The sequence below is a fragment of the Diaphorina citri genome, unplaced genomic scaffold (assembly GCF_000475195.1).
Source record: "Diaphorina citri unplaced genomic scaffold, Diaci psyllid genome assembly version 1.1 scaffold431, whole genome shotgun sequence".
Taxonomy (NCBI): domain Eukaryota; kingdom Metazoa; phylum Arthropoda; class Insecta; order Hemiptera; family Psyllidae; genus Diaphorina; species Diaphorina citri.
In genome coordinates this window covers 80,722-108,223 of record NW_007377866.1, presented here as the reverse complement: position 1 = coordinate 108,223, position 27,502 = coordinate 80,722, and the positions used below count along the sequence as shown (strand labels likewise).

The 27,502-nt window shown below is 35.1% G+C and overlaps 2 protein-coding genes and 1 long non-coding RNA gene across 3 annotated transcripts; 1 reads left to right on the top strand and 2 right to left on the bottom strand.

The window, feature by feature from the left end:
• Positions 1-748: 748 nt before the first annotated feature.
• Positions 749-8,131, bottom strand: LOC113467215. The gene is made up of 3 exons (XR_003391371.1): positions 7,825-8,131; positions 1,317-1,477; positions 749-1,137 (listed from the first exon to the last, which is right to left on the bottom strand). It is a non-coding gene; the product is annotated as an uncharacterized LOC113467215 (long non-coding RNA).
• A 2,457-nt stretch (positions 8,132-10,588) lies between these two features.
• LOC103508760 (innexin inx2-like) lies at positions 10,589-13,849 on the bottom strand. Its single transcript, XM_026823269.1, has 2 exons — positions 13,822-13,849; positions 10,589-13,318 (listed from the first exon to the last, which is right to left on the bottom strand). The coding sequence occupies exons 1-2, from the start codon at positions 13,847-13,849 to the stop codon at positions 12,447-12,449; spliced, it is 900 nt and encodes a 299-aa protein (XP_026679070.1). The 3' UTR covers positions 10,589-12,446.
• LOC103508758 (serine/threonine-protein kinase GG21441) lies at positions 13,287-26,296 on the top strand. The gene is made up of 13 exons (XM_026823268.1): positions 13,287-13,365; positions 13,926-14,610; positions 14,858-14,954; positions 17,846-17,935; positions 19,912-20,080; positions 20,457-20,634; positions 20,976-21,136; positions 21,168-21,196; positions 22,934-23,102; positions 23,654-23,831; positions 24,173-24,319; positions 24,682-24,828; positions 25,337-26,296. The coding sequence occupies exons 2-13, from the start codon at positions 13,930-13,932 to the stop codon at positions 25,586-25,588; spliced, it is 2,298 nt and encodes a 765-aa protein (XP_026679069.1). The 5' UTR covers positions 13,287-13,365; positions 13,926-13,929; the 3' UTR covers positions 25,589-26,296.
• Positions 26,297-27,502: the final 1,206 nt, after the last annotated feature.

The window sequence follows — 27,502 nt, the reverse complement described above, 5'->3', positions numbered from 1 at the left end:
TTAGATGATTAGTAGTTCAATTAGCTGTAATATCTAGTCCAAAAATCTGGTGTGAACATCACACGACTTTCCTTATCCTATTGAATGATGCTTATTTGAGTATTATTTTATCCTAACTTTTACCATATCTCTAACCGGGGGGGGGGGGAGACAAAAATCAGTTAATTTCCTTAGTACCACATTTCCTTAGTACCAAAATTACTACCACATTTTCTCAAAATTGGACAAACCGTTTGAGCGTTATTGAACAAGTTGACTTTGAAAAGCCCATTTTTCAGAAAGGAAGGGAACTTTGGCAAATTTCCTTCCTCGACAGGGAATCGATCTCTCGCCCAACCCTAGTCAAATAGAAAATAAGGTAAGCCATTATCTAATTTGGGTGTCTAATATGAATCTAATTAATAATAATTCCCCTTCGTTCCGCCTTAAGAATCCTCACTCCTGTCATTAAAGACAAGAAAAAAAGCTTGCCCTGTGGTGGGGTTCGGAGCCTCATAACATTTTTTAAGGGTTTTGGAGTACTACATTTTTTGTGAACACCGATTCAGAGCTTTCCTTCCATTTGCAAGAACCTAAAACATTACTTCATTTTTTGTGGGTTAATCACAAAAAATGTCTAATGACTTCAATGTTTTTCTTCTATTTCCATTTACAAGCTCATTCATCTTCCTCGGGAGACGGAGTGCACCTCAAACACAAATCAGAAAAAGAACAGCCAGCAGACTGTTTTTTTTTTTTTTTACTAAATTTCCTTCAAAAAAATTACTCTCAGATTTTTGAAAGGGCCAGGACATTTATGCACCGGCCAAAAAGGGGACTCTCGTTTTGAAGACCACTAGCGAGTATTCAAGTCTCGAAGTATTGTAATAGAGAATAGAGGTTATGAATCTCTTGAGTCATGGGGGGTTCTATCAATAGTTATCTGAGGTTTTGATCAGCAGATTTTTATACTTGGAATCAAGTGTTCTTCATCCTGAAGAAAAAACGCGAAATGAAATTCTGTAAGTACGAGCATCGTCTGGGTTTTACACCGATTCTTATTTTTTAACTCAAGTTTGAAGCGATTTTTGCCCATCACATCCGATAATGCTTGTTATCCAGTATTAACTATAAACCCAGGTACAGGAGTCATATAGTCTGAAACACATGAAACACAATATCTGAGCCATTTAATAAATACAATCGGTACACCAAAAATAATAATAATGCATAATAAAACAATCATAGTGATTTTGACTTGTATTTCCACCTGAAATTCATGTTTTTCTTCCTGTCCATACTGACCTTGTGTCTAATGACCACTATAATGTACTTACTAGTAATGTAACGCCAGGTACCTCTAATAGCATGACCATCACTACTGAATTACCATTCAAGCCGAGAATGTGCAATTCATCCATTTAAATTCATTCATGTTCAGTTTGCACTGACCACAATTAAGAGATGTCTGCTGCCACTTGTGACTTCATTATGTAGCCTGGAATGGATTTTGTTAAATTTAGGTCAGCTACTCATAATTTTCAATAGTTGTCTACCCACGAAATTTTGTAGAACCATGTTCCGAAGCCCCAAAAATGTCTTCGAGGCATTTTTAACAAAGGTAGAGTAGATAACTTTTAGATTCTAGAGGGCAGAAATAAGATCCTTCACGTTTCAAAGTCAACATTTAAAATCTACACAAAATTAAACAACGTGTAGGTTTCAGGCAAGTTCAGCACTATACTTATACAATTTTGGTGTAATATTTTAAATACCTAAAAATCTACACAAAATTAAACAACGTGTAGGTTTCAGGCAAGTTCAGCACTATACTTATACAATTTCGGTGTAATATTTTAAATACCTACATAACTTGAAACGAGCAATCGCAATGTGAATCCTGAGAACAAAAATATTATAATAAAATGATGAACAAACGTACCGATATTGTATGATTTTGCCATATATTATACAGATATCTTTCAAGTTTTATGAAAAAGAACATTATATCTGATTTTGCCGATCAATTCACAAGACAAATTAACCCTCTTCACCACAGCTAGATAACAGTCCATTTCGATTCCTCTGGTTAAACAAAACTAGAGGATTGAAGATCTATTTAACAAAGAGCGAACAAAAAGTTTTCAATCAGTTGTTGGTGAATTTCAATAGACTACGAAAATGTGATGTTATTTTAGCAACAAATATTGCCTTAAAGGCCACAGAAATTGAAATTTAAACGCGTTAATGAACTTTTAATTAAATAATTAGCCAATCACGTAGTTGCTAATTTGACGTCACCACTGAAGTACTCCATATTTACCCATCGGCTGATGCTTAAGCGAGTGTGAACTTAACCATAAACCGTGTAAACGATTCTCATCTGATTAAACCAAAGGAAATACCGGACACACAACACTGGACATTGAAGAAGTTACATGGAGACCACGGAGTTTATTCAGTCTTGCGAGGACAATTTTGTTGAGGATCTATTTGAAATATCAGCGAAACAGCAAGGTGACATTTAACCCTTTTGCCTGAATTGTTCAGTGGCCAAAAAATGAATGAATATATGACATCTACGTTAACTATGGCGTGATTCATAAAATTCAATTATGTACTTCTCAGAAGTTAAAAGTATCTATTTCACAAAATCTTGTGACAAATTTATTAAAGGAATTCATTTGTTTGAAGCTAATAGTAATAATTGTGCTTTATTATTAAATTCTGACATATCATGACAGAGGATCTATTTGAAATATCAGCGAAACAGCAAGGTGACATTTAACCCTTTTGCCTGAATTGTTCAGTGGCCAAAAAATGAATGAATACGAGTAAATACAAAATAGAAACTATGACATCTACGTTAACTATAGCATGATTCATAAAATCCAGTTATGTACTTCTCAGAAGTTGAAAGTATCTATTTGATAAAATCTTGTGACAAATTCATTAAAGGAATTCATTTGTTTGAAGCTGATACAAAGGACCTTCCTCCCTATTGAACTTATTTGCAGAGTCATCCTTTGAGAAGTTTGAAAAGACCTCTTTATTTGTTCAACTAAAACATCATTAATATTAAACTAGGTAACGTTATTAAAAGTACAAGTATTAATGGTATATCTATAAAAACTGACTGTGGTATAGCAGCATGAAACTTGTCGATGACATCGGCGCGAATGTCAAAGGGTTAAATTCCGCTCAACTGGTCATCGCTCTGACTAGTTCGAGGCTTTGGGTCAGTCACCTGAAAGTTTAGTCTGTCCTGTGCAAGTCTCTTTGGTTTTTAAGTTCTCTTTGGACGACATTCAAGCGAACGTTTATACTTTTTTCTTCTCCATATCTTGTGATTCTTGAGAACAAATACATATTTATTGTATAAATACTGTCGAGAGACACTCCAGACTCTCGTGATGTCTTACAAGCGAGAATGTTCAGTGCTGGATTTTGGATTCAGAGGTGAAAGAAAAGGCGATATTTAGTTGAGACGGTAAAAACGAGAGAGTTCAGGACATGAGCAAAACGAGAGACTTGAGGAGGTAAATACAAGAGAGTTGAGGAAGTGAGATTGAAAACTAGTGGCAGAGGATTTGTCAGAGGTACCGGTGCATCTAGGGATTCTAGGGGAACATTGATGAGAAGAACGTGGGATGTAAACGAGCGCCTACACTGTCCGATAGGATAGGCCATATTATGAGGAACACAGAAAGATAGTATGGTCTCCTCCAGCAAATCAAGGCAAAATCACTAAAACCTTTCTTCTCTTATCTGCAAAAAACACCTACCAACAGTAATCTAATCTAAACCTGAGAACCGGCGTGGATGACAGTATTCCAGAGCTAAAGTACCTCAAGGAAAAAAAGTAAAATCAACAGCAAGAGAGCTCCCGGCGGAAGAAGAGTCTTCTAATCTCAGAATCTGGTTTGACAAATCATCTGCAGAACTTTTCCGGATTGCCAAAAGCAAGATAGAAATAGCCATGATGATCGCCAACATTCGGAACAGATAGGCACTCAACGAAGAAAAAAATATCTAACAAAACAATATATTATCTTGTAAATAAATAATTACGTCGTTATAGGTACAACAAAAAGCTATACAAATATAGGTACTTGATATCACATATTATATAGTTACTATACAACACCTATGTATAGTACAAACATAGGTATTCTCATCAGAAACAATATAAAGGGTATCCCAATAAGAGCGCAAGATTTGATTGGTTAATAAAGCATGGTTCTGCGAGTAATAAAATGGTCTTCTTAGATGATTTGAGAAGTAAACATTCTGAAATTTTGTATGGAACAATAATAATCAGAGCAAATAAGTTCCTCGACTTTGATGGTACATTCGTTTCCTTTTGACAAAATTTTCGATGACAAATTCGAGGAAATCAGGCTGTTCGTTGATTCAACTTTCAATTTCACCTTTCAATGCTTCAAAGCTTGTGGGTTTGTTGGTGTAAACCTGTGCCTTTAGATGCACTCACAAATAATAGTCTAGGGGGGTAAAATTATATGATCATGGAGGCCATTTCTCGTGAGAAAAACGGAAAATGACAGGATTACGAGTAGGAAAATGCTCGCCCAAAAGTGATAATGTGTCGATTTTATCATGCTAAGCCGTTGTTGAACAGTTTTAGACTCCATGATGACTAATTTTGATTTTCTTTTGCAATCAATCTGTCAAAGATTGGGCAAGATAAAATAACGCATAACAAAGTTATGACCCTTTCAAATCTTGCGTTCTTCTTGGGACACCCTTTACAACATAATCGACTAAGATTATAAAAGTTCCCATAGAAGTATAAATACCTGGAACAGATAGCATACAGGATACAAGTAAGTATATAACATTAGTATGTAGAGAGCATAAGTTTAAACATACTTGTACAAAGGACTAGCGAAAGAGTAGGTTCAAGTTTTCTGTGAACTCCTTTATCAGCAAAAAGTTGGCGAAGAAATGCTGCATTGTAGAAAACTACGAAAAACAGCCCCCAGATAAAGTTCCGCTTTTATCTCTGAGCTCACACATCTTGACTCTAATAAAGTATAAAGGTAGATTATAAATATAAACACACAAATTAGCAAGTTAAATTTCATGCCAATTGCCAAACGAACTAGAAATTACATTCAAATTAGAACTTACATAGGCTTGGGAAATTCAGCCCATTTGGGAAACTCAAGATATTGAAGTAGTAATTGAAATCGTCAAATTATCATAACTCTGATGTACCTACCTAATATATTTTGTACCTCTGTTTGTACCTACCTACTCATACGACTTTAATGTTGAAAGTTAAAAGTTATAATTTGGGAGCACTAACAGAAAACTACTTTAACTTACCTATCTAAATACTTATCTACCTACTTACATCTTATTTTACTATTTCCCTCTTATTATTCTAGGTAAGTAGGTATACATAATTATGTATTTTCTGTGTTTGTTTGTGCCTATTCCCAGAATTTTAAAATTTGTCATTTACAACTTTGTAGAGGTGATATTTAATTTCAGAAGAACATTATCTTTCAATCCCTCTCTTTTCAATAAAATTAGCAAATGTTGCATATTTTATGTTCCCTCACTGTGCATATTTCACAATCTCTCCAATAAACAAATGTTGAATTGCGCATATTTTACAGAAAGATGAGACACTCCAGACTCTCGTGATGTCTTACAAGCGAGAATGTTCAGTGCTGGATTTTGGATTCAGAGGTGAAAGAAAAGGCGATATTTTCTGTACTAAATAGAAACATATGGATATTTTCTTAAGAAATGACTTGGATCGCTAGACTTCCTAAAAATTCGTCCCAAATTGTTTGACAGAGAAATTTCCAAATTTCTTGAATATCGAAAGAATCTTAATCTCAACTATCCGCCTATACTGGTACCTAAAAACTGAGGGACTGCCATTTTTGAAGGTACCTAATATATTACCTACCCATCATCTCAACCAAGAGGAGTATTTCTACATTATCTTGTTGGTCTACTCTTCTAATTTACAATTCAATCTAATAAACTGAATAGACCCGTATAACCTGGACTCAAATAGGTACCAGATTCCGAAGGGTGGTCCATCTTACGTTCCCAGATCCCCAGCCTTCTAGTTTACAATGAAGACATCATAAAATTAATAAAAATGTGTACATAAAAACAAAACCTTGAGAGATCTCACCAGATTTCTTTACAAAACTGTCATCTAATAACCCACCTACCTCACAGTTTACCTAAACACACCTCACACGTAAGATGAAATCACTTCATTTCTTTAGAAGCCCTTCATTAGTTTTACAAATTGTTTGACAGAGAAATTTCCAAATTTCTTGAATATCGAAAGAATCTTAATCTCAACTATCCGCCTATACCGGTACCTAAAAATTGAGGGACTGCCATTTTTGAAGGTACCTATATTACCTACCCATCATCTCAACCAACAAGAGAAGTGCCCACCTTTCATTTTCCCCCGACCAAGAGGAGTATTTCTACATTATCTTGTTGGTCTACTCTTCTAATTTACAATTCATTCTAATAGACTGAATAGACCCGTATAACCTGGACTCAGATAGGTACCAGATTCCGAAGGGTGGTCCATCTTACATTCCCAGATCCCCAGCCTTCTAGTTTACAATGAAGACATCATAAAATTAATAAAAATGTGTACATAAAAACAAAACCTTGAGAGATCTCACCAGATTTCTTTACAAAACTGTCATCTAATAACCCACCTACCTCACAGTTTACCTAAACACACCTCACACGTAAGATGAAATCACTTCATTTCTTTAGAAGCCCTTCATTAGTTTTAGAGACTACAAGTGGTACAATATACGATATTTTATTTGATAAGTGAGCCAGCCAGTAAGGCAGGTAGGACCTAAGGTAGATGAGTAAACTACACTTGACAGCAGAAAAAGCGAACCAGCCCTATTTTTCGGTTTTTCTCAAACTGCTGCTCAGTGTTTCTCACGGAGTCTTCATGGATCGCTTAATCATGACCATAAGACAACCAACGACATTAAAATTTATTCGGAACATTTTTCAAACTGACTGCTAATTTACAGGGGAATTTGGCGATGGTAAAGTTATTTTTGAGACTAAATTATATATTTTTAAAATTTTCGAGTGAATATGAAATAAATGAAATACAAATATATTCATGCTGGATTTTTCTGGTGAATCAGAAGGCAACAACACCATGAGAACCGAATTAATTTGTTACATGCTCACAAACATGTGTACGGAATCAGTGAGAGTGGGTTTCAACAGAGTTTTCCTTAGACATAATGCTTATTACAGGTAAACTTGTTAAATTTTGCTAATTTCCCTAACAAGTTATCAACAAAACACGTGTTGATTAAATGCACACCTCCTTCTCCCCTTCCCATGCTCCAAAATCATCAATAAACTCCAAATAGGTGCTAAATATTTTCTTCTTGACACCTTCAAAGTCATTACTCCAATTCGGTTCGGTTTGAGGTCTACTCGGATTTTGTGAGGAGTATTTAAATTGAATTTTTATTGTAAATCGTAAAAATTACCACCATGGTCCTTGAATGAGATTCACTACATGACCGTCAAACTGTGTAAGTGTTATTTTTTAGCCACATTATTTCCCCCTTGAAAGTCTTTAGATGTATTTTACAAGGCTGAGAGTGATATGAACCGTTCAGCAAGTTATTTAGGCCTGCCTACTCATTAGGAGGTGCTATTTTAAGTCAATATCACCAAAATTCTATTACGTTATACGTTATGCCATCAGACTTGGGCATTTTACTGTCTAATATCAATATATATATTTTTTTCTTTTTTTTATAACGGTAAAAATAAAAATCATGTACTTACCGATTTTTCCTCTTCATTTTCCGTATTCCCACTATGTAAAAGTGAGAGATGTTGGTGATCCATACATGTTTAGATCAGCACATCTTCAGTCCTCAGGCTAGAGGTAAAATTCGACACTACTGAAATGGTCCACTGGGATTTATTTATTAATTAAATAAGTTCAATCGATAAAATATTTCAGATGTTTCAGGAACCATTCCCATCCATTTCCCCTTCAATAACTCCAGGAAAATAGGGAAGAAAACAGTAATTTTCGGGAAGAATATGTTCAGGAAGCCGGATTTAAAACTGTTTTAGAGTCAGACCAACTTTCTTCACCAATCAGAGTAGAGTATTTTCCCTATATTTGAAAATAGTCAACATTGATTGGTAATAAAAAAGAAGGCATGGCTTTGGATATCGGTCGAAATAACTGGGTGATACGTCAGGCTCGAGTTTGTGCTTATTCATTTCTTTCATTCGTAAATCATATTTTAATTGAGACTACCCAGTCCTATCCCACAATAGGTATAAATACTTGTAAGATAATTAATAGAAAAATATAATTAATTTATTTATCTTATATCCGTATGCTGTCAACTAACACTAAACAGTCCCATTATGTCAACAGTTTCCAGGCAAAGTATTAGGATCCTATACTTGCCAGCAACCTCGTGCTAATATCCAAGACTTCTCAGTCTCTGAACCAGAAAACTTCTCGACTCTGAACCGAAGTGGTTCCAAGGGTCATTTACCGAGAGTTAGCTACCTCGCTTACGACTAGACGAGTTCGGAGAAACAAGTTTCTTCATACCAAACACGATAGCTCGATTCTTTTGGTTTGGTTCTTGCTGGGTCGTTGGAGTGCATGTATTTCTCTTTCTCTCTCGGTCTCTCTCTTTATCTTCAAATCCTCTTGCTTGACTTCACGGCATCGCTGTTTAGTTTAGAAATGGCTGAATACCTGACTACATTAGCTTTGGAACCAAACCGAGTTTTTCAAGCGGTTGATTTTCTAATCTTTCTCTAGTTTCTTCTCTGATTTTACTATCGAACCGTTGGCTCGGCAAAGTTTGAACTTTGATCTCTTGTCCTACACGAACCTAAACACAAAATTGATAAGTATTTACATTACACAATCTGGAAGCTAGAATAGTTCTCATATTATCGCTCCCCAAAGTAACATAGGGTCGAATTCATAATATGGGGGAATGCTCAAGTCGATTCCTACACTTGAATTGAGATTTTAACATCCCCACTCAAATGTACAGGAAGCGTTTCTTCACTACTATGAATTCGACCCTTGATTATAAAAGTTTTGGTCAAAGGGTCATCAAATGCGAAAATTTTCTTTCCTAAAAAAAGTGCAAGAACTCAGGTAAATTTGCAACCTAAGCATTGACATAAGGTTTGAAGTATGTACATCGTAGACAACTGCTGGCTTCCTAAATACGTACCGATTGCAGGAGTTTTCTTTTTTTCTTCCTGGTCCAGTATTTCCTGCTCACTAGAATTTTCGCAATTTTAAATCTTTGGGCAGCAAAATTGACACGCAGTAAATTTTTTTTTACAGGAGGAGGTGTAAGAAGATAAAGTTAGTGAGAAATCCTTCGTGGATTACAGCATAAGAGACAAAAAGGGTTCTTTTGCCCAGTATCTGACTTCTAATTTAGTTTGTAATTTCACAGTAAAACTGTCAACAGTGAACCTGGTCTTGTCGTGGTAACACCTCTACACTCCAGCACTAACTTATCAGCTTGTAAATACCTACTGTAGCTTGTAGGTCCGCAACAATAACCGTTCAGTCTATTAATAGGTTATAAAAACCCGACTATTGGAAAACTCGTGTCCTCACATCTGATAAACAGAGTGAATTAGTAGGATTCTTAGGAACATAGTCACACGTCACACACTTGGCGCAATGAATCTTTGTCAATCTCGTGTGTTTTTCATAACAAAAGATGTAAGTACTCGCGGATAAACAGTAAACAAGGTAGTGGGTACAAACACAATAATAGTAAATATTATACAGAGTGTTGGGGTTTTGCAACCTCTTTTCTGCGGGAAAATTAGAGTTAGGAATGACGAAATGTTGGGGGAAATAGGATGTGCTAACATCACCAAAATTTCGAAATCAGGGTGAGACAGAGGAGTTGATATGTTTAGCGGATGTGCCAAAATCACCCACTTTTCTACTACAGGATTACAGGGAGAGAGGATTTCAAATATTTTTGGTGGATGTGCTATATTCATCAAATTTCCTAGATTAGAGGGAGAGACAGAGAACGAGCGAAATAGCATTAAATCATTTTCGTGGATGTGCCAAAATTACAGAATTTTCAAGAACAAGATTCATGGGCAGAGAAAAAGGGAGAGAGAGAGAAATGAATTATTAATTTAGTATTTAGTGGATGTGCCAAAACAACCAAATTTTCTAACACAATATTAAAAGGAGAGGGAGAGAGGTAGGGAGAAAGAGAACGAGCAAAAGGTGATTTAATTAATAATTTTAGTGGATGTGCCAAAATCACTAAATTTTCTAATATGAAATCCGAGGGAAAGGGTAGAGGATAAATTTTCTTATCAAGTTGACATGACGGGTTAATGAGCGGTGTCAAGTCAACTGTTCTGGAATAAAACCTTTTAGTTATTTGAAGAAACTAATTACTATGTATTTAAGTATATTGATTAAGCTTTAATGATATTCCTTCGATTAATTGGTCTGCTACTGTTGAAGTAAACACTTTACTGAGTTTACAATTATTGCAAATTTTCATATGGTTTTTGTGGCTAAATATTGATTTGATTTTAATGGGTCTGACTGCCGCATTTAAAATTGGTTTAGTAATTAGTGTGCATAATTTCAATGTCAATAGGGAAAAAACCCATTATGACCGTTACTTAAGGTTAACTGAATATCCGTGATTTACAGCTGTTCGGTACAAGACACTTAGTGTCATTAAAAGTACAATCTACACTGTATTGAGCACTACCAATGTATTTGGCAAGATATAAGTCATAAAAGAAGAAGGAAATATCAAGGATATGAACACATATTAACCATTAAAAAATATTACAAGTTAAGAGTAATTAAAATGAACAACTTCTGTAAATCAATGGAAAGCTCGAATAAGTTTCCCTGGCTTTGAAATAATTTATATAAGTATAATATTAATCAATAAAGAGCAAATGATTACTTACTATAAATAATAGATATTGACATCTAATCAACCCTTTGATTCATCAGGAATGACCACTATCGAGCTTGGACACCCCTGAGTGTATTGATCCCAAATTTCGATATCGTTGAAAGACTGAGATTCTAATAGACACAATCTTTTTACCCTCAAACATGAGAAAATCATTATTTTCATATCAACAATATGAAAGAAAAAATGCGAAGCATAACTTAATCCGAGAAAAACAAAAGGTCACATGAATTGCGACAGAAGATAACTTATACTTAATCTAATTTTGCACGACATAATTATTATAATGCTTCATTAAACGAAAGTTATATATTTTATAAATACGTATACCTAAATATTTAATAAATTTAACTGTAAAATAAAATTTATAATACCTATTTTTATATATACCTACCTACATTTTTTTGTTGGTCTTGACTGCAAATAATAATAATAACGATAGTTAAATCTACTTGGCTAAATAGATAATGAGTTCGAGATCAAACAATGGAATATAATCAGGTGCTCAATAAAAATTCACAGCATCAAATATAAAGATAGTCACCATTGTTTGCTTTAGTATATGTGATGCAATCAATTTATAAAATACACAGTATCATATTGGTATTATTAGATGGGAGTGAAAGTCTTGAAACTTCACCTGATTGCTCACGATGGTGAAAATATCAAAACCAGAACAGAACGTACAAGGTTTTCACAAATTGTACATATTCTATTTAGACAAAAAGAAAGAAATTTAAAGTTTTGCCTCAGAATTCTTACTATACCTTTACCAAATATTTTCATTTCTCAATCTGTCCTTCAATACAGGGCATTATAAAACAATTTATTGCAATAAAAATAATATAATATATCACAGTGAACAAAGCATGCTTTTAAAGTGATAACAACCCAATATGTTATGCCCCTATTTCTACAATGTTCCTTGTTATCATTCTTAAGGCAGAAGGCAACTAAAAAAAGTATATAAACAAATCAAGAAAAACACCTTTTGAATCTGGTTGAGTATGAAAATATTGGGTACCTACCGAAATTGAAATATGAAGTCCTTGTACAATAAATGCCTTTTTGCTTTTAGCAAATAAATGAATTTAATTCATATTACAAAGAAATATTCTACAATGGGCACCGTAAAATTCATATTACTTTTTTAACTATGTACATAAGTAATACAGGCATGGATAAATTTCTTTATTACTAAAAGCAATCAAGACTCAAAATAAGAATTCCAACCAACATCATCAGTCTATTTTAATGAGAATCTAAACACTAGGCTTGGTCATAATTATGAAATTGAACAACATAAGAGTGAGCCTTTTTGAATGCTCAGCCACCAAATAAATAAGGCACTAAATTGTATTGTTTGTAGAGAAAATAAAAGAACATTTTCAACTGAAAAGTAGAAGAACAATAAACAAGGACATTGTCACTCACCTATACAATATCTTTTCCTTCTAATTTTTTAGCCAAATCAGATACTAATTCTTTGAAAATGAGTGGATCGATGTTCCTTCCAAGCTGATACAAAACAAACCAATCTCCTATTTGACATTTTCTTGCTATGGTTTCTATTTGTTCTTGAGATGAAAGGCGTGACCTGATTCTCAGTAGATAGACACGAAGTTGAGGTCCCATAATAACAGCAACTCGGTAGACAAGTGATAATGCGGTGATTATGGTAAGCAAGATGAACCAGAACCACAGGAATACATAAATCTTTTCGTTGACGATATTGAGAGGCAGAACGCACAAGCCGTCGAACTTCTGAATGGTTCCAGAAGGACCATACTTGCGGAAAGTACACTTGGTCACTTTGGGGAATACTCTCGCCATTGGATCTTCTCTATTTTCAGGTTCCATGTTGGTGAAACTCAGAACATCAGAGCCATAAGTACTGAACTCTCCTTCCAGAAAATAATCCATGAAATAAATTTGTAGCACTACATTGACGAAATTCAGAACTTCGCAAATGAAAAATCGAATCGCGTAAAAATTTTGAGTATGTAAATTCGTTGTGAAATATTCGACTAAAAGTTTCTTTCGTTCTTGCTTGCAGTCTTCGTTTATCACAGGGCAGTTCAGATCCAGCACGAGCATTTTAATTCTGCCACCTTCCCAACTTTTCCATAGATATCTTGGCACATAGAAGAGCATAGCTTGGAAGAAGAGTACAAAGCACACCCACTGGTAATACTTGTGATACTTGATCTGATCTTCTCCTTCTACATGACTTGCCACCCCAGGCTGAATCACATCTTGGCCAATACGTCCTCCGTCAGTAATAGGTAGAATTCTAGAGTTAATTCCTTTAAATTAATGTGTACTATTGATGAAGTGTATCGAAAATTGCTCTGTAAGTATCTGTAGTGACATAAGTGGGCCAAGAACATTTTAAGGTGTACCTACCAAGTAATGAGTCATAATTTTGGCTCCCGCTTCATTGCTCAAGCAAAAAGCAAACTCAGCAAGAGAAAAAACTGGGGGAATTAGCCATGAACGTGATTTACTTTGCCAAGTAGCATCAGGTTTATAACATCATTCATATTGGGTTTCAAACATGAAAGTTTTGTTCATTCAATAGAAAATTGTAAGAAAGCAATCTGTTCAAAATTACCTTCCTACTCAAAGTGTAGGTATGTCACATGCAATGTCGGTTAGAAGCTAGCTGCTTTAGATTAAAAACATGGTACTTCTCCCTATATTTTCTGTATCTCATTACCTCAGATTATCTCAGGATTTGATAAAACGGTGATGCTCTTCTAATGTTCACAAGCTCCTTGATTTACCTTTGCTCTGTAATTATACTTACCAAAAGGTGTATTGTTCAATAGAATCATAAAATTTCTGAGCTCCCCGTTTTATTTCAGTATAAAATTAATGAAATCTAAATCATTTTCATGTATTTTGTTTCAGGACTATGTCTATGATTTTGGGTGACACTAAGTCAGCCATGGTCCTATCCCAATCAACAGATCCTCTCAAGGATCAATGCAATACAGTGGATATGCAGCGTCATTTCTCTGACTTCACTCCTTCACCACTGAAAAGTAGACGAGCGAAAAGGATACGATTTCTGTGTAATGGAGATAAATTCTTCAAGGGTGTTGTTATGGCAGTTGGACCTGAGCGATACCGATCATTTGATTCACTGCTAGAAGAACTTACAAGAGCCTTAGCTGAAAATATAAATCTGCCCAGTGGTGTTCGAATTCTATTTACAATGGATGGTCAGAAAGTTACCAACATTGATGAGTTGGAAGATGGCAAATTTTACATCTGCTCCAGCAGTGGAGATCAGTTTAAGAAAGTAGATTATGCTATATTGAATAACAACAACAGCTCTAACACCCTGCCAAGAAGTGGCAAATTTATTACAAAATCTGCTCCACCCAGAGTTAACAAAACACCAACTTCATTTGTAGTGAGACCTAGAATTATTATTGTGATACGGAATGGCATCAGACCTCGCAAAGTAGTTAGAGCATTACTAAACAAAAGAAATGCCCCATCTCTTGATCAGTGCTTTAGTACAATTACAGATATTGTCAAGCTGGATACAGGTGCTGTTAGAAAAGTTTACACTTTGAATGGAAATCAGGTAAATATAACATTTTCACATACAATATGGATTTTCACGTACATGGATTTTTTGAAAGTCAGCTTCAAACTAAAAATATTTAGGTATGTAATGTTAAAATGTTAAAACCTTACAGATTTTCTGTGATATTGTAATATTTCCTTGAACAAGTATCAGAGGAAAGGGGCAAACAGAAAGTAAAGGAAAAGACTCGATAAGAACAGCACACATTTATTGACCTATTTTGAAAACATTTGTATGGTTTCAGCTTGCACGTCTCTCAGACTTTTTCAAAAGTGATGATGTCTTCTTTGCATATGGTTCAGAAAGAGTTCTGCCAGATGATTTTGAGCTAGATGTAGAAGGTAAGTGTGAATTTATTATATCCCAATTTTTACTTTCTATTATTTTATTTAATATTATTATTTATATTTATGAAAAATAAAATATATTACACCTAAATTTTGTGGCTTGACTTGGACTTGAACCAATGAATCTCATTTCATTGTCCCTTCTACAATGAATCTCATTGTTGCTAAGACTTATATTTGTATAAGTACTTGTGTGAATTACTTAGTAGTAAATACCTAATCTTTATGGGGACTCATTAGCAAATTTAAAAGCAAAGGAATTTCTCTCAATGTAATTTTTATTTTATTACTTATTTATTTTTTAATTTCAACCCTTGATCAGACCTCATATTTAGATTGAATGATCTGGAAGTGATTTTTTATACCTACTCTCATTTTTGTTTTCTTATCTGTAAGAATAAGAATGACCCTTGAACTATGAATGTACATAGCTACCATGTGAGAGTCGGTCTAAATTACAACATCCATTCAGGTGATAAATATCAGTCGGGGAACATATGTGTCCCAAGTGTAAACAGCTGAATGCAGTGGAAAACTCAGTAATCATCTAATGATTGTAATTTATTTAAAGACCTCTATAGGTGTATGTATCAAATATACCTACCTTACTCAAATCACTTTTTTTCTAGAAAAAGGGGGAGCAGAAAAAAATTCACTTTGGGGGATTTAAAATGTTGTAAACAATACAATTACTTGTATCCTGAGGTCTAAAACTATAGCCTTATTTTTTCTCATTTTGAAAGCAGTCATTTAACCTATTTGTACCCGAATTAATTTTTGGTGGATTTTTTGGGGGAAAGTGACTAAGTTATCATTTGGGGGTAGTATCATTTGGGTTCAAAATTCAGATTAAAAAAAAGTCAATTTAATTTAAAAAAAGAAAAAATCCTGATACGACTGAGCTCGGCTGTTGTCGATCCCAATTCTAACCACTTGTTGAGTTCATCGCGTCGATCAATGCGCATAGAGTGGGAGCTATAGTAGTGCTCATACCAACTAACCAGCTTACTGTATTCCGCAATTAATGTTTCAATATTGAAGCAATGTGAGATGATGAGACTAGAGGAGTAAAGCCAAGTAGTGAAAAAGGTTCATTCAGAAATCTAGCAGGATTCACATTGAATTCATTCGGGGGTTTTTTCGTTTATTTTTGAGTGATCAAGACAAAATACATACATACCTGCCTACTATCTTATTAAAATTATATTTTTAATTTTATCTTGTGTTCTCTCGCTTCTCTTTAGATTTTTCCCCCACTCTAAATTGAATGAATTTGGTACTTATAATGAGGAGTAAAAATTGAGAGGAGTTAAGGACATAAAAAAGGGAATTCCTAATTTGGTGGGACTTTTTTTTGTTTATTTTCATTTTATTTTAATATTTCATTTTATTGAATTATTTATTTTTAATTATGTACTGTCATTAGTACATAGGTAGCCTGTAATTTAGTAATCCCTACCCTTGTGTGTACCTTACTCAAACCACTTTTTTTTTTTCTAGAAAAAGGGGGAGCAGAAAAAAAAATTCAGACACTTTGGGGGATTTAAAATGTTGTAAACAATACAATTACTTGTATCCTGAGGTCTAAAACTATAGCCTTATTTTTTTCTCATTTTGAAAGCAGTCATTAAACCTATTTGTACCCGAATTAATTTTTGGTGGATTTTTTTGGGGTAAGTGACTTTAACTTATCATTTGAGGGTAGTATCATTTGGGTTCAAAATTCAGATTAAAAAAAGTCAATTTAATTTAAAAAAAGAAAAAATCCTGATACAGTAGGTAACAAACAATTCCATGTTCCTAAAACTATGACAAAAGTTAAATGTATAGTCCTCCTAAAGTAATTGATCCAGATTTGTGATCAATGGTCATGTAGTGATTTAGATTACATAGTCCAAAGTATTTTTATGAGCCATTCGTGTTCAGGATGGCTCATTCTTTGATATTCTATGTACTGAGTAATTGCATAGAATCTGTTGATGAAAATTTGGTTATTGCTAAGTTCAGTTTTGGAAAGGTCCAAAAATGGAAAACATCAAGTGGAAAGTTGCTTTCGGGAACGGCCCAAGAGCGATACTTGTGACGAATTTTTACGTTTAATTAATTAAGAATTGTCATTCCTTTTTAGATATGTATGACAAACGGCTCCTTAAAAGTGAATCAAATATTTGTTACAAGATTAGACTTGCGAAAAATTACAGAGGTACCGTACCACAGTTAAAAAATTGAAACTAGGAAAAATAATAGAAGAATAAAATTAAAATTACATATCCTTAAAAGTGAATCAAATATTTGTTACAAGATTAGACTTGCGAAAAATTACAGAGGTACCGTACCACAGTTAAAAAATTGAAACTAAGAAAAATAATAGAAGAATAAAATTACATAGTTTAATCATTTGCCAAAATGTTTGATGTTTTCGGCTCCGTTAAGGGGCTACTGAAAATTGACCAAGTATGCATCGACAACAATATCTTTAGATTGCACTACAAAGCTACAGTAGTTATTCTAGTAGCCTTTTCTTTACTAGTGACATCTCGACAGTACATTGGAGACCCCATTGACTGTAAATTACATAGTTTAATTGGTTAATATGTATTTAGAATGTACTAGAAACTATTAACATTGAACTTCATCAGGTGGTACACCCAGTAGTCAGGTACAAATTTCATAACAACAAACAATAATAATAAGGTAGACGGCTGCAGTCTTTATCACAGCAGTGTGTTGAATACTTGTTTATTACTCACTAAGGGTAGTGTACACTAAAAGTGTATAAAAACCGTTATTATTTTTAAACGTGATTTTCCACTAAAGAGTCCCATTTTCTCGCGAGTGTAGAAGATTTAATAAGGTATATTCTGGATGTGTTCTTACTTTTGCAGAAGTTAAAGCCATTCAAGCGTTGAAAAAGGACTTGCGAAGACCGGAGCATACCAAATTGAAGTCGGGAACTACTTGTTTAGATGCCAGTGGTAAGTTATCTCATTCTATGTCTTTACATGGATTTCATCTAGTATATCCTAAACAGATGGGGTTCGTTCTCGAAACGGCTGTACATGGATTTCATCTAGTATATCCTAAACAGATGGGGTTCGTTCTCCTATCCTGTCCTAGTTTTTTCCTATCCTGTCTCCCCTGTCTTTTCGCTTTCGGGACGATAAGATCTTAGTAATTAAAGTGTCCTCTATCAAACCCCATTTAAGTAAAAATAATTATAATAAAGATGGATTTCATAACACCTGACTAATGAGTAATCAAGTTTATGTAATACGCGAGAGTTCATTAAGGTGGCAACGTACACATTACACATCTTGGCAATTTTCCCAATCCTCTTAGTTATGAAAATCTACTACTCAACAAGGTATCCCGCTTTAATACCAAATGAGCCGTAGAACTTTGATTTTTCATTGTCCAATGAATGTTATACCGTCGGCGTCGCCTACTATCAATATTATTGACAGTACTGTAAAAATATTGACAATATGTTGATAGTTTGCGGTAAAAATAATTATAATAAAGATGGATTTCATAACACCTGACTAATGAGTAATCAAGTTTATGTAATACGCGAGAGTTCATTAAGGTGGCAACGTACCCATTACACATCTTGGCAATTTTTCCAATCCTCTTAGTTATGAAAATCTACTACTCAACAAGGTATCCCGCTTTAATACCAAATGAGCCGTAGAACTTTTGATTTTTCATTGTCCAATGAATGTTATACCGTCGGCGTCGCATACTATCAATATTATTGACAGTACTGTAAAAATATTGATCGTATTAAAGTCAATAAGTACCTATTGCAATGCTTTTTCATAGTAAAGATATGTGTATTGCTAGTACTTGTATTTTATCAATGGTATTGATGGTGTGCGGGTGCCATTAGGCCTCCCTCCCTCTCTCTCTCTCTCCCCCCTCTCCCTGCCTCCCACCTATCTCCCGTGCAAGTTGCTCCAATGGAAAGTTTTTCTTTACACCGTGTATAAACAATTTCAATGCTTCCGTGCACTCATGAATTTTATGCCTATAAATAGCTACTTACTGGAAGAAAAATATTTGTAATAACTTAGTGTACAATAATATCCTGTTGTCTCTATTGATTTAACTCTATCTGCAGTACGAGCAATAGGTTGCGTGTTAAATATTAAATAATTGTTGAAATATTCGTTGTCGTGAAAAGTAAAAAAAGCGCCCCAAGAAGGGATCATGGTGGGGGGAAGCAATTTCTGGTGAGATGCCAGTATGTTTAACCTTATAAATGCTATAATTATAATGTTGGTGTTGCAATATGACGTGAGCAAGTTGACTAAAAACTCTGAAAAGTGCGCGATTTCAAAACTAGACCAAGAGTCTTCCGCATGTCTGGGGTCGAGGGGATTTGAACACATCACATGCCTTCAGGCACACTTTATTTGTCAAGGGTCTCTAGGTTTACCTTGCCCTTGGGGTCAATTTAATTTGAAGAAACCATTTGCTGATGAAAATTTGTAACGAAACAATAAGTTGAAAATAATCTCCACCTATATCATGGGGTTATGCGACCCGTGACAAGAGGTATTAAAATTATGTTCAAATGAAAACTAGAATGCTTTGCGGAAATGATGAAATAAAAGGGGTTATTACATGGTACTTAGATTTGTATTGTATTGTATTGTAAAGAAGTGCAAATAAATGAATCAATAAGGTGGAGATGTATGAAGAAATTTCCAGATTGTGAACTACAGACTTCGGACGTTCGGATTCTAATATCACATGACCACGGGGGTAAAATGACAGTCCAGACTCATACTAGAGAATATAATATTCGTATAAATAAGAGAATATACTTAATATTCGTTTCTATTCTATTTCCTTGTTGGCTTTCGCCTCAATCCCCCTTTCATAACTTTCATTCCTCCATCCATGATTGTAAAACTAATGAATTATGATGATTTCGGTGTTTTAACAGGGAGGGAAGTACCAAAAATGCCAACCAAAACCAGTGTAGCCCGTTGTGCCACAGCCACCATCAAGAGGAGAGAAAACCTGAACATTCCATCCAAACTATTGCAGCGCTATTCCGTCGGACAGATTATAGGAGATGGAAACTTTGCTGTTGTGCGACAAGTCTATGATAAGTAAGTCTATTGGGGTCCTAGAATGAGTAATTCTAAGAATTGTTTGTTTAAACTACTCAGAGTGATAAACGTTTGTTTGTAGTGTTTGTAGTTCAATAATCAATCAGAATTGAAATTTGCTTTTATTTCTATTTTCCCTTCTAGATTTAGAAAAACGCGCTTATCACCATACTCAAAAAGCCCACTTAGCGACTTAAGTGCAGGGACCAAGGGTCCCAAAGGTGTCTTAAGCTCCACGAAGCTGTCCAGATGGAGAAACTTTCAGGAATCAAATCAAAGAAACCCCAAGTGGGGTTTTAAAAGATAGCGGAGATTTAAAATCGACCATCAGGTTTTTGAGTTCTCTCTCTAATCCATTCTGATTTTCTCTTTTCAGGCATAAAGACATGGACTGTGCGTTGAAAATTATCGATAAATCAAAACTATTAGGCAAAAAACAAATGATCGAAAATGAAGTGAACATATTGAGGAGTGTAAATCATCCGAATATTATCAAACTATTAGACGAGTATGACACTAATAACGAATTGTATCTTGTTATAGAACTTATTAAGGTAAGATATCACTAATATTCGTTTGTCAAACTATTTTTCTTTGTTTTAAAGAAGTCAAGCCTTATCTCAGCAATATTTAGGTAGGTACACATACATACACTGATTGCTCTATCTCCAAAACCCTAACATCTAGAAAGCTGAAATTTGGTAGGAATATTCCTAATCTGTTCTAGATGTCCAATAAGAGAGGGTTTTCTAAATCCTAAACCGATCGCAAGTTGTGATCAATTTTCCGTGGCGAAGCATTGGCAACCTGCAGGTCAGTTATAAAAACAACTGTGATTTTTTTTTATTTTATATTTACTTATTTATTATCATTATTACATAATATTATTTTTCAGGGAGGCGATTTATTCGACGCAATCAGTAAAAATGTGAAATTTTCCGAAGAAGACTCCAAGTTCATGACTCAGAGCTTAGCATCCGCCCTGTCCTACTTGCACGACAACTACATCGTGCACCGTGATATCAAACCTGAAAACCTCCTGGTAAGATTTAAACGGCAAATTTTGTTCACTTTTTGAAAGAGAAAGACATATTTTTTGTTGTTTAGATGCCAGTGGTAAGTTATCTCATTCTATGTCTTTACATGGATTTCATCTAGTATATCCTAAACAGATGGGGTTCGTTCTCCTATCCTGTCCTAGTTTTTTCCTATCCTGTCTCCCCTGTCTTTTCGCTTTCGGGACGATAAGATCTTAGTAATTAAAGTGTCCTCTATCAAACCCCATTTAAGTAAAAATAATTATAATAAAGATGGATTTCATAACACCTGACTAATGAGTAATCAAGTTTATGTAATACGCGAGAGTTCATTAAGGTGGCAACGTACCCATTACACATCTTGGCAATTTTTCCAATCCTCTTAGTTATGAAAATCTACTACTCAACAAGGTATCCCGCTTTAATACCAAATGAGCCGTAGAACTTTTGATTTTTCATTGTCCAATGAATGTTATACCGTCGGCGTCGCATACTATCAATATTATTGACAGTACTGTAAAAATATTTCCTGTCTTCTCCATCCCTTATCTCTCAAGTCTTCTTTAATCTCTTCCCCTGTATAACCAGTTTCATCTCTCCTCACTACATTGGACTCTTCTTCTGTCATATTTAAAAATATTGATCGTATTAAAGTCAATAAGTACCTATTGCAATGCTTTTTCATAGTAAAGATATGTGTATTGCTAGTACTTGTATTTTATCAATGGTATTGATGGTGTGCGGGTGCCATTAGGCCTCCCTCCCTCTCTCTCTCTCTCCCCCCTCTCCCTGCCTCCCACCTATCTCCCGTGCAAGTTGCTCCAATGGAAAGTTTTTCTTTACACCGTGTATAAACAATTTCAATGCTTCCGTGCACTCATGAATTTTATGCCTATAAATAGCTACTTACTGGAAGAAAAATATTTGTAATAACTTAGTGTACAATAATATCCTGTTGTCTCTATTGATTTAACTCTATCTGCAGTACGAGCAATAGGTTGCGTGTTAAATATTAAATAATTGTTGAAATATTCGTTGTCGTGAAAAGTAAAAAAAGCGCCCCAAGAAGGGATCATGGTGGGGGGAAGCAATTTCTGGTGAGATGCCAGTATGTTTAACCTTATAAATGCTATAATTATAATGTTGGTGTTGCAATATGACGTGAGCAAGTTGACTAAAAACTCTGAAAAGTGCGCGATTTCAAAACTAGACCAAGAGTCTTCCGCATGTCTGGGGTCGAGGGGATTTGAACACATCACATGCCTTCAGGCACACTTTATTTGTCAAGGGTCTCTAGGTTTACCTTGCCCTTGGGGTCAATTTAATTTGAAGAAACCATTTGCTGATGAAAATTTGTAACGAAACAATAAGTTGAAAATAATCTCCACCTATATCATGGGGTTATGCGACCCGTGACAAGAGGTATTAAAATTATGTTCAAATGAAAACTAGAATGCTTTGCGGAAATGATGAAATAAAAGGGGTTATTACATGGTACTTAGATTTGTATTGTATTGTATTGTAAAGAAGTGCAAATAAATGAATCAATAAGGTGGAGATGTATGAAGAAATTTCCAGATTGTGAACTACAGACTTCGGACGTTCGGATTCTAATATCACATGACCACGGGGGTAAAATGACAGTCCAGACTCATACTAGAGAATATAATATTCGTATAAATAAGAGAATATACTTAATATTCGTTTCTATTCTATTTCCTTGTTGGCTTTCGCCTCAATCCCCCTTTCATAACTTTCATTCCTCCATCCATGATTGTAAAACTAATGAATTATGATGATTTCGGTGTTTTAACAGGGAGGGAAGTACCAAAAATGCCAACCAAAACCAGTGTAGCCCGTTGTGCCACAGCCACCATCAAGAGGAGAGAAAACCTGAACATTCCATCCAAACTATTGCAGCGCTATTCCGTCGGACAGATTATAGGAGATGGAAACTTTGCTGTTGTGCGACAAGTCTATGATAAGTAAGTCTATTGGGGTCCTAGAATGAGTAATTCTAAGAATTGTTTGTTTAAAATACTCAGAGTGATAAACGTTTGTTTGTGGTATTTGTAGTTCATTAATCAATCAGAATTGAAATTTGCTTTTATTTCTATTTTTCCTTCTAGATTTAGAAAAACGCGCTTATCACCATACTCAAAAAGCCCACTTAGGGACTTAAATGCAGGGACCAAGGAATTGTTTGTTTAAACTACTCAGAGTGATAAACGTTTGTTTGTAGTGTTTGTAGTTCAATAATCAATCAGAATTGAAATTTGCTTTTATTTCTATTTTCCCTTCTAGATTTAGAAAAACGCGCTTATCACCATACTCAAAAAGCCCACTTAGGGACTTAAATGCAGGGACCAAGGGTCCCAAAGGTGTCCTAAGCTCCACGAAGCTGTCCAGATGGAGAAACTTTCAGGAATCAAATCAAAGAAACCCCAAGTGGGGTTTTAAAAGATAGCGGAGATTTAAAATCGACCATCAGGTTTTTGAGTTCTCTCTCTAATCCATTCTGATTTTCTCTTTTCAGGCATAAAGACATGGACTGTGCGTTGAAAATTATCGATAAATCAAAACTATTAGGCAAAAAACAAATGATCGAAAATGAAGTGAACATATTGAGGAGTGTAAATCATCCGAATATTATCAAACTATTAGACGAGTATGACACTAATAACGAATTGTATCTTGTTATAGAACTTATTAAGGTAAGATATCACTAATATTCGTTTGTCAAACTATTTTTCTTTGTTTTAAAGAAGTCAAGCCTTATCTCAGCAATATTTAGGTAGGTACACATACATACACTGATTGCTCTATCTCCAAAACCCTAACATCTAGAAAGCTGAAATTTGGTAGGAATATTCCTAATCTGTTCTAGATGTCCAATAAGAGAGGGTTTTCTAAATCCTAAACCGATCGCAAGTTGTGATCAATTTTCCGTGGCGAAGCATTGGCAACCTGCAGGTCAGTTATAAAAACAACTGTGATTTTTTTTTATTTTATATTTACTTATTTATTATCATTATTACATAATATTATTTTTCAGGGAGGCGATTTATTCGACGCAATCAGTAAAAATGTGAAATTTTCCGAAGAAGACTCCAAGTTCATGACTCAGAGCTTAGCATCCGCCCTGTCCTACTTGCACGACAACTACATCGTGCACCGTGATATCAAACCTGAAAACCTCCTGGTAAGATTTAAACGGCAAATTTTGTTCACTTTTTGAAAGAGAAAGACATATTTTTTGGGGAGCAGTAAAAGGTGCGGTAACCTTTTTTTTTTTTTTTTTTTTTTTTTTTTTAGAAAATGAAGTTTGTTGAATTTTCCACCTAAATGGTGACAAATAGTGACTTTCGTCATTTAAAATCGATCAAAGGAACCGTCTGGCTGGGACTTCTGACCAAAGTCAACTTTTTTCGGCGGCAGGCTTGGATTTATTTCAGTGACCTGTCACAATATCATCAGTTTTAAAAGAAATTTATTAGAATAAGTAAGCACAGAAGAGTTTCTCAGCTGCACCCAAATAGCTGAAAATTTTCGATTATTTTCTAGGTTGAAATGAGTGGGTGCCATGTAAAAGTCCTGAAAGTAGGAGATTTCGGTCTTGCTCAACGAGTGTTGAGACCCATGTTCACCGTGTGTGGAACCCCAACCTATGTCGCTCCTGAAATCCTCAATGAGTCTGGATACGGAGTTAAGGTAAGTTATCATAATAGACGCAATTAAACCCTCTGTTAGCTGCTATCAAAAAATACCGACCCCTCCTGAGTTTGAAATACCCAAAAAGTTTTGTAAAGCCTCTCTGCTTCACAAATAATTCATTGACCATTATTCTTAATAATAGTAGATTCTTGAGTGGAAGGTAACCACTAGGCGAGGTTAACGCCAGAGGCGTTCTCTACCACCTAACCCTTAGAGCTCCATTATTATGTGGTCGAATTTTCAAATAAATGAGGATAAAATACCATACCTCGGCTTGGATCGAACCCACGCCCTCCTGTTTACCAGGCGAGCGTCTTGACCACTACGCGCCACTACATTCTACTGTTTTGGTGAATAATTCGTGATTACCGCTTTCCTTTCAGATTCAATGTATCTATCTTTGTTCTATTAGTTTTAAGTGGTGCTCATCAACACCTGGGTTATATTTCTGTCCGATTGATGTGTTTTCTTTTCTTGGTAAATAATTCATGATTATCGCTTTCAGATTGATGTGTGGGCAGCGGGTGTCATCCTATACATTCTCCTGTGTGGTTTCCCTCCATTCGTCAGTGATACGAACGACCAGGATGAACTGTTCGACGATATTCTTAGTGGCCAGTACGGATTCCCATCGCCCTATTGGGACGATATTTCCGAGGAAGCGAAAGAGCTTATTTCTCACATGTTGGAATCCAACCCCGATCTCAGATTTTCAGCCGAGGATGTGCTAGATCACCCTTGGCTGGAACGCTCCTAATACATCACTTCCATACCAATGAAACTTTCAGTCACAAAACGGTAATATAATATACAGATGTACAGTGTCTTTGGGAGTCAAATTATAAAATGGGATTGTTTTAAAGTTTGGTTACCGCTCACCAGTGTCACTAAGGTCCAGGCCCACAAAGTGAGTTTAATCTCACTTTAAGTTTAACTCTCGGATTCTTAATCTAAATCTGATTGGTTGTTTTTTTTTTTTTTTCTAGAATTTTAGCTTATCAGATTGCTGAATCCGAGAGTTGAACTTAAACCAACTTTAAAATCGCTTTGTGGCCCCCCAGTCTATAATATCCAGTTTTGTGTTGGAAATTCCTCATTGTGTTACGTGTTTACCGATCTTCAAAACAATCCCAATTTATACAGTTTGACTCTAAACGGGCATTTTAAAAAATATGTAAACAGGTCGATTCAACAGTAAGTATATTTTTAATATAACCATTAGATACTCGTATTTAAGCGATTTGTCGGAACAGTGCCTAGCTGCCGACCCTCATTCCTAATGTTCAAACTATTTTACTCTAAATTTTAACCCCCTTTTAACTAGTAGTGGTCGAAAGATCGTTAAGTAAAAAAAAAAAAATAGGCTGATGGGTCTATTATTGCCGTTTTGACAAATGATTCAAGCACTCTACTGGATAGGGTGCTTTCATCAGGGCTCCATACTGTGCACTCTGCATTTTCAAAATTAAATCAGGAACTTGGCAGATCAATTAAAAAAAAAAATCGAACTCTTTTCTCCATAGTACTCAGCGAGTAAATTAACTTTGAAAAGTGCAGATTTGCTATCTAGGATCCAAGAAATGGTTCCATAGAGCAACTTTGCACTTTGCTTTTCGCAAGTGAACCCAATCATGATCATTTTGAGTTGGTAAGATCAGAGGCCCATTCCACGAAAGACTCCTCACTCTGTGCACAGAAAAATTGCTATCTAGGATCCAAGAAATGGTTCCATAGAGCAACTTTGCACTTTGCTTTTCGCAAGTGAACCCAATCATGATCATTTTGAGTTGCTAAGATCAGAGGCCCATTCCACGAAAGACTCCTCACTCTGTGCACAGAAAAACCGAAATAAGTTTCGTTGGAAAAGCAAAACTGTGGAAAAATGAGAAGGAAAAGTTTCAAATAAGTTTTTTTATTGAAAGATTCAAGCTAGTATGAAGCCAAAAATGAGTGCCTCCCTATATTATAATAAATTATCAAGCTAAAAGTCCGGGTTCGATTACTATATTTAAGGAGGGAATTTTAAAATTTCAACAACATTTTTTGGCCCAATGCTAGGTAATGGGTTGCTCCCAGCTTCATCGGGACAAATAATTAACCTAGCTGAGTTACCACACCAGTGGCGGCATCACAGGTTAATGGTCCGGGTTCGATTACTATATTTAAGGAGGGAATTTTAAAATTTCAACAACATTTTTTGGCCCAATGCTAGGTAATGGGTTGCTCCCAACTTCATCGGGACAAATAATTAACTTATTAACTTAGCTGAGTTACCACACCAGTGGCGGCATGACAGGTTAATAATAATCATCCATCTGATGAAGGACACTTGCGCCTACTATGAGATGACATGCTATAACGCAGAACATTGGACTCCTGGTGACACCGGATACGCCACTACTCATAGCATAGCTATTGTCTATTAGCATGTCTCATAGGTATCGTAAATCAAATTCAGAAATAAAATTATCGAAGACATTTGGACAAGTCGACAGGAGTCAATCACATTATGGTAAATTCGCATACCACAGTTATGCTGCGGTCTAGGTTTTGTCGGATACGCCACTACTCATAGCATAGCTATTGTCTATTAGCATGTCTCATAGGTATCGTAAATCAAATTCAGAAATAAAATTATCGAAGTGGACATTTGGACAAGTCGACAGGAGTT

Bases quoted from the DNA above. Each gene is read 5' to 3' on its own strand.
- LOC103508760 (XM_026823269.1), bottom strand. From the start codon at position 13,849: ATGATTCTATTGAACAATACACCTTTTG. The intron at 13,319-13,821 runs GTAAGTATAATT...ATTAATTTAAAG, and splicing joins ATTGAACAATACACCTTTTG to GAATTAACTCTAGAATTCTA.
- LOC103508758 (XM_026823268.1), top strand. From the start codon at position 13,930: ATGTCTATGATTTTGGGTGACACTAAGTCAGCCATGGTCCTATCCCAA. The intron at 14,611-14,857 runs GTAAATATAACA...GTATGGTTTCAG, and splicing joins ACACTTTGAATGGAAATCAG to CTTGCACGTCTCTCAGACTT. The intron at 24,320-24,681 runs GTAAGATTTAAA...ATTATTTTCTAG, and splicing joins TCAAACCTGAAAACCTCCTG to GTTGAAATGAGTGGGTGCCA.